General features: G+C 40.5%; 1 protein-coding gene across 1 annotated transcript; it reads left to right on the top strand.

The window, feature by feature from the left end:
• Positions 1-5,045: 5,045 nt before the first annotated feature.
• On the top strand, positions 5,046-11,090 carry LOC144713218 (gibberellin 2-beta-dioxygenase 2-like). The gene is made up of 3 exons (XM_078587744.1): positions 5,046-5,599; positions 8,616-9,018; positions 10,387-11,090. Exons 1-3 carry the CDS (start codon positions 5,214-5,216, stop codon positions 10,666-10,668), a joined length of 1,071 nt encoding a protein of 356 aa, XP_078443870.1. The 5' UTR covers positions 5,046-5,213; the 3' UTR covers positions 10,669-11,090.
• The last annotated feature ends 568 nt before the right edge of the window (positions 11,091-11,658 follow it).

Here is an 11,658-nt window from a genome sequence, read left to right as displayed (position 1 = left end):
AGTCAAAGTAAGATTCAAAATCAATAAAGCAAATGAAAAAGTTAAAACCAATTTCCGAATGTAAAATTGAATTTTTTGAAGGAAACTTCAAATATTTTTACTATTGAAACTAAAATAACGAGATCAATCAATTTTTATAGGTTAATGATGTTTTGATAATGTTTTATAATTGAAAAATGATAACATAAATCATTTCCTATGCCAATGCAGAGAAAGTGAAATCATTATTTAACTATTGATGACTGAAAATTCACAAAAAAATACCAAAACTTCTGCGTTGTGAGATGATGTTGATCCAGAGGGAAATTGAATGAAACATGATCCTCTTCTGTTGTAAGTTTTTAGATGTCAAGATGCAGAAAAATGTTCAAGCAGATAAAAAAACATTTTGACATGTTATACATTTATTTTAATCACCTAAAAATCTGAAATCTCAAAACCAGAAAAATACTGAATTTGAAATATTAATCATTAATATTTTAACAATGTGAAATATTAGTTAATATTTGAACTCTCAAAATTTGAAAAACTAAAAAATTAGTATTCAATCGTTGATCTTGGAATAAATAATAATCATTGTCTAACCTGGTTTTCCTCTCTTGGCCTTGTTTTCAGCTCATTGACCTTCTCTTTCCAGCCCATAAAGCGTGGTCTACCAACCTAATGGCCACTCCCATGAGCTGCTAACCCCTTCCACAAATACAATTACTCCAAAATTTTCTGAAATTAATAGAAACAATCCTTTAAATTATGAGAAAACATGTAAAAGTTTCTCAAGGTATAGAAAAATCATATTAACTTGGGGAAAATTCCAAAAAAAAATTGTGTTTCATGTCAGGCATAGTATGATATATTACTTATATTCTGATAACATAGATTAGGAAATGATATCTTTAGGTATGAATATATAAATATGTATACAAATAAATTATATCACACCTTGTTTTAATTAATTTTACGCGTAAACTGATGATAAATAGCATGTAAATGCATTATATCCGTGCATCTTTTCTTAATTTTCAAGGTGGAAAAATACCAAGATGACAAGAGAGATATATATAATAAATAAAACGATAGGAGAGGAAATAGCATCCATAAGTGGCCCTAACAAGAGATTCTACTCTTGAATTCCTTAACGACAAAGCCTAAAAGCTTTAAGTTAGTATCTTATTATGAATAATGAACATTAAACTTTTTTTCATTATTCAAGGCAGGAATTATCTGAGGTTTCCTCATTCTCTTATCCATGGGAAATTACTTTTCAAAAGGTAAACTCTTCTTCAGCAAGACTAGCATTCACTGTAGTGCTTAAAATTGGATAAGAATGCCCTCCAATGGGCTTCGGCCATGACTTATCTTATCCATTTCTCAGATAGAGTCTGGAAGCATTTATCCCACGTGTGCTATTTTCCATGTGACTTTTCCTAAGATTTATTGTTTTCTTGGTCAACAGAGAGGGAAACTGATGGATATAGAGAGCTAGTGGTAGGAGAAAGTAGGCAAAAGTTTGGCTACTTGTGTCCTGTTCTTGGTTCACGGGGTGCCTTTCCCTTCAGTTTATCTGGCACTTCTCTCCGGCAATCTGAATGAGGAATATGCAGAGCTTTCCAGCATTCATCACCCACTTGCTTCATTTGTGAGTGATTCAACTTATTTTTTTCTTTCCACTGTGCATTGAGTAGACGAACTAGAAAACGTTATTTGACTGGGATGTTCTTAGTTTAAACGCATTGAGTGGAAAACAAACTTTAAATTTTGGCTTAAAACAAAAGGTCCTGATAAGATCTAATTCGTTGGTTATAGAGAATATCATGGACTTGCGTGAGATGGCTCGGTGTATTCATCTTTAACTTGGTTATATGATTTTTCTGCGAAAAACCCAAGTTCAGTATTGTTTTATGCAAGTCTGATAATTCTAAGATAATAAATTAACTGGAACCGCGAAGAAAAGCTTTCCGAAATTACTTGAAAATTTTGTAAGAATGACACCATTAAGTTAAGTTTACGCCTTCACCCCATTTGGATAAATTGGTCAAAACTATTAATATATAATCCCAGGGCCATAAAACCCGTTGAATGAATATATCAGTTGATGGAAAATGTCGTTTTTTGGAAGCCCAATCTTCATGTATTTCCTAACGTTAAGGTCTAATTTGAGATCATAACGTAAGAAATATTGAATGTAATTATGCCCTCAGTTATAAAACAGAGTCATCGTTAATGTTTGCGTATGATCCAGATAAGATATAGAAGACCAAGAAGATGCAATATTCTTCGAAATTTTCTAGAGAGAAGGAGAGAGACTAACAGAGGCGGCTGAGAAAAGGTCATGTAAATTGGAAAGAAAACTTTCATACATTTGTTGGGTTATCTACCCCATTTCAGAAGAGGAAGTAAATCAAATTGATGAAAAGATGAGTTGGGGTTATTCTCTCCCCTTTGTTTCTTTTCACAGACAGGCAAACACCTGAGTCATAAAGATGCAGGGTGCATAGGAGGAAAAAGAAGCTATAAATTGGGTGCTTTCTTTTGTCAATAGGTTTTTTTTTTGGTTGGCCGACCATTGAGATGGTGGCACTAGCCTACTTGAACATGGAAGGTATGGTGCTACGAAAGAGAACCAAAGTAGATGGAGGTAGCTTCCTGCTGAACCACTGTTTGAGAGACATTCTTATTAAGGATAATAAAGCTTACAATAATGAGCTTTAAGGATAATAAGTGACACACCAACAAGTTTAACTATAAGAATAATAAACAACACAACACTATTTTTAGCTTATTATTGTGTTCGTTACTAACCTTAATGATTATTTTGAGAGATAAACAAGGTTAAGTTTCATGGAAAGGATAACAAATGACAGAACAAGAAGTTGTATAAGAAGAATAACAAAGAATAGGATCATAATATTTTACTAGTTATTATGTCTTTTACTCTGCGTAATGATTCTTTTGAGAGACAAATAAGCATCAAGTGTAAGAGGAATCTCTTACACGAGCAGCTTCAACCTGAGGGACTGCTTTAGAAAGCTAAGTCTGACAAAGGTAATGGAAGAGAAGGAAATCCCAAGCCCATGCGGATCAAAGAGAAAATGGTATACGTCACAAACGCCGACCACTTATGATACACAGGGCACAACCCGGAGAATATAAGAGTGGCCATTGGAAAAAAGGGGTAGAGAGAGGGACAGATAGTGGGATCAATAAGGGTATTGATTCTTACTCTTTTATGGAAATTTGGAAACGGCAAAAAATCTATCATAGCTGTACGAACGATGAGCTTGCACTTCACGGAAGCAGTAAAGGCATTAACTCTTACTCCCTCTGCAAGGGCAACTCTGATCTTTGACAAACTGAGCGACTTGGAGCACTGGTGATGTACATGGGCGGCTGAATAGTGAATGCTCAAGTTCTGCTTTCCCATCGGTCAAATTATGAAGACTTCTTCTAACTTCTCCCATGCGGAACAATGTAGCTGCATATTCAGCCACAGGGAAAGCACTTGGGACCACTTGGAGGGAAAGACTTCACATGCTTTTCTTTTAAAAAATTTCTCTTCTCCCTTTTGAAACTCACTACATGACCTACGTTGCGGGTAAACTAAAGATCATCTTTCCCTTTTCCGGAACAGGCCCTAGGAAGAGTAGGCCCCCATGCAAGTACGAGATGATTAGACTTCCAAGTAATGTTTGAAGTTTGAGGACTATTTGTATTCCAAGGGGATGATCACTTGCCAGAGAAGACAAATGGGTTCTTCTTAAACGTTATTCCGGCATAATTTATTCAGGCATAAGCATCTAAAGTATCTAAAATATCTAAAATGTCACGTTCCTCAGGATAATGGACTTGATAAAGTCAAGAGCCTAGGATAGTGAGGTCCTAGACATGAATGATGCCCCCAAAGAGGGAAACAAAGGGACCCACTAAGAGTTCACTTTGATCGTTATATTATTGGTTGTACTAGTTCTACTTTTTTCTGTTTACACTCTAAGAGTCTCGTAACTTGGGACTATCACGGTGCATCCATCCCCCTCAACATCTTAGTCTATGACTAGCCTACTGCTGACCCGGCGTCCCTTCATGCGGCTGTTATTGATGCATGCATGAATGCGCTTGCTTGTAGTTTGGGCAGTTACTTTTCACATAAAAAGGCCACCCAGTTGCATATGGGTTCCGTAAAGTGATGAAGTTCAGGGCTTCTCGCGTAAATTATTGAAAATTAGATTGATAGATAAGTAGATCGATTGATAGATAGATTGATTGACAGATAGAGATGACAGATAGAGAGAGGAGACATGAAAAGATAGAGATAAGAAAGGGAAAGGGAGAGAGATTGAGTATGATGATTGGTAGATGCGTGAATGCGCTTGCTTGTACTTGGGCAGATCCTTTTTTCTTAAAGAGGTCGACCCAGTTATATCTGGGTTCCGTAAAGTGAGATGAACTTAACGATTTTCTCCATTAAATTATTGAAAACTAGATAGAGAATGAGAACGTGACAGAGAAGAAGACATAGCAGCTGATCTTATCTCTTGCTTGTAGTTTGGGTAGTTGTTTTTCACATCAAAAGGACGATTCAATTGCAACCGGGTTCCGTAACTGATGAAGCTTACACGTTATTGTAAAAATGATTGAAAGATAGACAGAGAAAGAGAAAGAATGTGCGAGAAAGATGGAGATAGGGAAGGAAAAAAAGGGAGAGAGGTCGGGATAGCGATAGAAAGATAAGAATTTTATTCCTCTTCCAAGGTGAGGATAGAGATAGAAAGGTAGAATTTTATTCATTTTTACTTACGACTGATGACGGTAAGGGATGGGAGGATGAGTGGGGAAGTGCAATACTTTCCAACATGCCGAGCCCACCACGACGTGTCATTCTAGAACTCTCCCCTACGCGCTTAAAAGTCAATCACTTTGACCCTCAGTCAAGCTACCAAAAAGTCCACCAATTGTCGGCCGACGCATCAGCCCATGATATCTAGCGATAAGACATTCCATTCAGTACTTTATGGAGATAAAATTCCAGTTTGGAAATAGAGGCAAGTTCCTCCCTTCTTTATAAGCAAGCCATAAGGGCAGAGTTTCCCCCATCTTCACAAGCCACAACCCCAAGAAGGAGAGAAGAAGAAGAGAGAGAGATCACAATCACAACCTCTAGAGAGAGACATGCAAACGGGGGGTGAGAAACTTGGGTAGAGGGGGAAGCTAGAGAGAGAATGGTGGTAGCGTCGCCGTTGCCCATCAGGCAGGAGAGAGTGAGGGCGCTTGGAATACCTGTGGTAGATTTGGGGGAGAAGAGGGGATTGAGGGCAGAGGAGGAGATAGTGAGAGCTTGCGAGGAGTTTGGGTTCTTCAAGGTGATCAATCATGGCGTGCCGGAGGAGATAGTGGGTGTAATGGAGGCCGCAGCGATGGGTTTTTTTGGGCTGCCGAGCTCGGAGAAAGAGCGAGCAGGGCCGCCGAGTCCGCTTGGATACGGTATTCGGAGCATTGGGCTCAATGGGGATACCGGCGAGGTGGAGTATCTCCTTCTTCCTGCCAACCGCGCCGCTGTTACTCAGCGAGCAAGCTCGATCTGCCGCCGCAACCCCGGTTACTTCAGGTCAGTTTCAGAAAAAAACTTGATCTCTTTTTCTCTCTCTCTCTGAGTCTATCTGTATCTCTGTCTTTCGCTCCCGAGCAATCTCTCTCTTTCTTGCGGTCTATCTTTCGCTCTCTCTCTCTCTCTCTGTGTCTTCCGCTCTCTTGCTATCTCTCTTTCACTCGCTCTCTCTTCCGCTATCTTACTATCTCTCTTTTTCATTTGTTCTCTCTCTCTCTGTATCTCGCTCTCTCTTTCACTTGCTCTCTCTTCCGCTCTCTATAACTTTCTCTATCACTCTTTTGCTCTCTTTCTGTTGCTCTCTCTCTTCGTATGTCTTGCCATCTCTCTTTCACTTGCTATCTCTCTTCGTATCTCACTCTTCTGCTCTCTTACTAGCTCTCTTTTTCACTTTGTTCTCTCTCTCTCTCTCTGTATCTCGCTCGCTATTACTTTCTCTATCACTATATTGCTCTCTTATTGTCTCTCTTTCTTCTTTCGCTCTCTCTCAATGCCTCTCTCTATGACTCTTTCGCTCTCTAGCTAGCTCTCTTTCTCTCTCTCTCTCAGTCTCTCTCTCTCTTCTGCTCTTGAACTATCTCTCTTTTTCACTTCGCTCTGTCTCAGTTTCTCGCTCTCCATAGCTCCGCTCTCTTGCTGTCATTCTTTCTTCTTTCGTTCTCTCCCAATATATCTCTCTCTATTACTCTCTCGTTCTCTCGCTTTCTCGAGCTATCTCTCTCTATCACACTCTCTTTTCCGCTCTACTGTAGTCTCTTTCTCTCTCTTCCCTGTATTGTTGTCTCTTTCTCTTCCTTCCGCTCTACTGTTGTCTCTTTCTCTCTCTTCCTCTCCTTGGGCATTAAATGTCCGACCCATTAAAGACTCTCTTTCTCTCTCTTGTCTATCAGTATGGGTCTAGACGGGCAAACATTCTAAGTTAATGGCCGACCCACAACTTCCCGTCCTAGTAACATCTCTGAAGGGGAGATTCTAACTGGAATGCTCTCTTCTTCCTCTCCACTCTCCATATAGATCTGGACAGCCAAACACCTCTTACAAGCTGCCTATCTATCATTTTCCTCGGAACCTCCTCTCCAGTAAATCCTTTCTCTCTGTCTCTCAATACTTATGCAACACTCTCCATATTTCAACATATTCGTGTCTATCTAGATCTGACGATATTAACTTTAATGTCGTTTTTTTTTTCATAACATTCTTACACAATGGTCTCCAGGCCGAGTCCCCTCGTAAGATCCATGAACACAGAATTTTCTTAGCATCTCTCTCTCTCCTCCCAATTATATTCCCTCGCCTCTGTGCTGGCAGCATCGGAGAGAAAAGGAGAAAGATAGAGTTATGGCCTTCGCCCCTACGGCTAGTGCATTGAGTGGATATGTGAACAGTTTACCTTGGAGAGGCAGAGGGAGAGAGAAAAGAGAGAAGGGAGAGAAGAGAAGATAGAAGAGAGAGAAGAGAAGAAAGAAGAGAGAGGAGAGAAGATAGAAGGGAGAGAGGACAGAAGAGAAGATGAAAGAGAGAGAAGAGAAAAGAGGGGGAAGAGAGAGAAGAGAAAAGAGAGGGAAGAGAGAGGAGAGAAAAGAGAGAGAAGAGAAGAGAGAGGGAAGAGAGAGGAGAGAAAAGAGAGAGAAGAGAAAAGAGAGGGATGAGAGAGAGAAAAGAGAGAGAAGAGAGAAAGAGAGAGAGAAATGGGAGAGAAGAGAGAAATGGGAGAGAGAGAGAGAGAGAGAGAGAGAGAGAGAGAGAGAGAGAGAGATGTCATTCCTAGTAGAGAAGTAGGGGGCAGATTCCGTCAAGCCAATCATTCTGAGTGCGGTCCTATCGGCTGACATTTCTTCGTCACACCTCGAGGGGACCGAACCTGATCTCTTAACGCGTTTCTCATTAATCCTTCTGTCTGCCTTCTCCATCCTAACAGGAGAGGGGAGACAGAGGATGCTGGGCGATAGATTTACCATGAAGAGCGAAACATCACACCATCTCGCAGTTCATCCTCTCTCTCTCTCTCTCTCTCAAACACACACCTCGCCTCTGTCTCTCTCTCTCTCTCACGCACACATCGCCTCTGTCTCTCTCTCTCTCTCTCTCACACACACACACACATCGGCCCTCTCTCTCACATACACACATCGTTTCTCTCTTTCTCACACATCGTTTCTTTCTCTCTCACACACACACTTCGTTTCTCTCTCTCTCTCGCACACATCGTTTCTCTCTCTCTCTCTCACACACACATCGTCTCTCTCTTTCTCACACATCGTTTCTTTCTCTCTCTCACACACACTTCGTTTCTCTCTCTCTCACACACCCATCGTCTCTCTCTCTCTCTCTCACACACACGCAACGTTTTTCTCTCTTTCTCACACACACATCGTCGTTTTTTTCTCTCTCACACATCGTTTCTCTCACACTCTCTCTCTCTCTCACATCTACCTATGTATCCTCTACCTATATACCCATCTATGTATCCTTCTACCTACATACCCATCCATGTATCCTTCTACCTATCTACCCATCTCTCTGTACTTTTGTATACAAACATTTATCTATCTTTCTACTATCTACCCATTTCTCTGTACTTTTCTATACATACATCTATCTATCTTTCTACCTTATCTGCCCATCTCTCTGTACTTTTGTATACATACATCTATATATCTTTCTACATATTTATCTCTCTCTGTACTAATGTATACATCTATATATCTTCTCTCTCTTCTATATATATCTTTCAACCTATATGTCCCTCTCTCTGTACTTATAAATACAGACATCTATATCTTTCAACCAATCTATCCCTCTCTCCGTACTTAAATATACATACATCTGTGTATCTTTCTACCAATCTATCCATCTATCTGCACAGATATCGCCCCTCCGCCTACCTCTCTATCTCTAAATGCCCATGTCCATCTTAAGCATCTACTTATCATCTGACTTAATCTTTGCAAAGCGCACGTTTGCATAACATATTTGCCTCATTTTCTTCAACATCTCTCTCTCTCTATCTTGTCAGTCGCGTTGTGGCCGAGTACGTCGATGCAGTAAGAGGATTAGCAGGCGATATTCTAGAAATGATTGGAGGGGGATTACATCTGCAGGACCGCTCAGTCTTCTCAAAACTAGCGTGCAATGATGAGAGCGACTCTCTGATTCGTCTAAACTACTATCCGCCCTGCGCGGAAGACAAGGAAAGGGAGGAGATGAAGGAAGTTCACAGAATACCTGCAAAGGGGGACGCTGTCGTCGTTGGCTTCGGCGAACACACTGACCCGCAAGTGTTGACTGTGCTACGATCGAACGACGCGCCTGGTTTGCAAGTGTTGTTTCCTCCTGATGCTGATGGGGGCGGCGGGGTTTGGGTCCCTGTGGCCCCTGATCCGTCTGCGTTCTTCATCATTGTAGGGGATGTTCTTCAGGTTGGTTTCCTCTCTCTTCTCGCTCTTGTGATTTTATTTGTTTTATTATAGGCGTCTCTCTCTATTGCGATCTCTTTCGTTCCCTCCATCAATCTCTCTCTCTCTCTCTCTATGTGTCTCCTTCTGCCTCTCTCTCTCCTCCCTCTATCTCTCTTTATGTCTCTTTCTACCTCTATCTCTCTCCTCCTCCCTCTATCTCTCTTTATGTCTCTCTCTACCTCTATCTCTCTCCTCCTCCCTCTATCTCTCTTTATGTCTCTTTCTACCTCTATCTCTCTCCTCCTCCCTCTATCTCTCTTTATGTCTCTTTCTACCTCTATCTCTCTATGTCTGTTTCTACTTCTATCTCTCTCCCCCTCTATCTATCTGTCTCTCTATTCCACTCTTTCCTTCTCTCTCTCTCTCCACTTCTATATTTATCCTTATCTATCGTTCTATCTATCTATCTCTCTCTATATATCTCCATCTCTATCCCTCTCCCCCTCCTTCTATCTATCTATCTCTCTATTCCTCCCTATCCCTCTTTCTCTACCTCTATATATCTATCTCTCTCTCTATATATCTCCATCTCTATCATTCTCCCCCTCCCTCTATGTATCTGTCTTTCTATTCCTCCTTATCCCTCTCTCTCTACCTCTATCTCTCTCCTCCTCCCTCTATCTCTCTCTATGTCTCTTTCTGCCTCTATCTCACTCTATGTCGCTTTCTTCTTCTATCTCTTTTTGTCTCTTTCTTCCTCTATTTCTTTATGTCTCTTTCGACCTCTATCTCTCTCTCCCTCTCTCTATCTATCTGGCTCTCTATTCCTCTCTATCCCTCTCTCTCTACCTCTATCTTTATCCCTATCTATATGTCTATCCTTCTCTCTCTCTCTCTCTATCTATATATATATATATCTCCATCTCTACCCCTCTCCCCATCTCAATCTCCACCTATATACCTCTCTCTCTCTCCATCCCTCTCCCTATCTCAATCTCTATCTATATTACATGCATTATGCATATCGTGATTTCTGATTTACATCTACCCTTCTCTTTCCTCATATATCTCCCTCTCTATAAACCCCACCAATCTACCTCTCTCTATTGCTCCATTTATCTATCTTCTATCTACTCATCTCATCATCACTAAATTTATCTCTATCTCTCTGCATCCCTATCCCTATCTCATTCTCTACCTATATTACACGCGTATCATGATTTCTGATTTACATATACCCTTCTCTTTCCTCATATATATCCCTCTCTGTGTCCCTATCTCTCTATAAACCCACCAATCTACCTCTCTCTCTATTGCTCCATTTATCTATCTTCTATCTACCCATCATCATCATCATCACTAAATTTATCTCTCTCTCCTTCGCTCTAGGCGATGACAAACGGGAGGTTGCTGAGCGCAAGGCACCGGGCGGTGGTGAGCAATGTGAGGGCGAGGCTGTCAACAGTGTACTTCGCTGCACCTCCCCTGCAAGCGCCTATAGCACCTCTGCTGGAGATGGTGGGTTCACGGCGGTGTGGCGTGTACAAGCCTTTTACTTGGGGAGAGTACAAGAAGGCTATGTATGCGCTACGACTCGGTCACAATCGTCTTGACTTCTTCCGGCAGAACCAAGACGATGCACAAGAGCAGGCTGTTCCCAAGAGCTTTTGACTGCTGAACCTCTGTTCCTTTCAGTGTGTATTATGGCCCTCTCTCTCTCTCTCTCTCTCTCTCTCTCTCTCTCTCTCTCTCTCTCAGTCTTTCCCTCCTCCAGACTCTCTATCTCTCTCTCACTCTCTCAGAGTCTTTCTCTCGTCCAGACTCTTTCTCTCTCTCTCTCTCTCTCTTAGATACTCTCTCTATCCATCTATCTATCCATACATCTTTATCTATCTCTCTTTCTTCTCTCTCTATCCACCCATCTATTTATCTACATATCTACATATCTCAATCTATCTCTCTCTATCTACCCATCTGTCTATCTATATATAACTCTCTCTCTCTCCTAAGAATGTAACATAAGTCTTTGTATCCCATCTGACAGGAGTCTTTGCCAAAATGTTTTCTAACTTCATTTGCCATATGCTTTAGCATGATGATGTCTAGTTTCATTGCCATAGCTGTATGCTATCGAATGGACCACAAGGTTATCTATTTTAGGGAACATAATAACAACTAATTTTATAACTTTGGTAATGAATAGAACTATGATAATAACTACAGATATAATATGGCCCACTCTCTAAACCTTCAATCATAAATTCTTGCCCTTAAAAAAGTTCAAATTTGTCATAAAATATAGATCATTCTACACACCCTCCGATAGGATTAATGGCAAGTCAAATACCAATTATACATTTTTGCCTATGTTAATGGGATAACAAAACTAATTTTTTATTAGGAAATATGGATTGTAATAACACGAGTTTAGCTGAGTTCATAGATCTAATCACAAGACACTATATTCATGTAATATAGGTAGATAGTGTTGGGTTCTACAAGCAGATATGGATGAAGATGAGGGTTCCATGTAGCGGAGACTAAAATAAAATCAAAATGGCATCAATAAAAATAGTGAAACGACCCAAGCAACCCAATAACCTTTATTGGCGTTCCAAATTAATTTACTATATCATCATATAGATTAATAACTTCGGATCG

Source organism: Wolffia australiana, chromosome 1, assembly GCF_029677425.1.
Source record: "Wolffia australiana isolate 7733 chromosome 1, ASM2967742v1".
Lineage (NCBI taxonomy): Eukaryota > Viridiplantae > Streptophyta > Magnoliopsida > Alismatales > Araceae > Wolffia > Wolffia australiana.
Note: the sequence above shows the minus strand (reverse complement) of the source record. Positions and strands in the feature narration are given on the sequence as shown.

What these genes read in the sequence shown, in the direction of transcription:
- LOC144713218 (XM_078587744.1), top strand. Translation starts at nt 5,214, where the DNA reads ATGGTGGTAGCGTCGCCGTTGCCCATCAGGCAGGAGAGAGTGAGGGCG. An exon ending in CGCAACCCCGGTTACTTCAG is followed by an intron (nt 5,600 to 8,615) that starts GTCAGTTTCAGA and finishes CTATCTTGTCAG; the next exon opens with TCGCGTTGTGGCCGAGTACG. An exon ending in TTGTAGGGGATGTTCTTCAG is followed by an intron (nt 9,019 to 10,386) that starts GTTGGTTTCCTC and finishes CCTTCGCTCTAG; the next exon opens with GCGATGACAAACGGGAGGTT.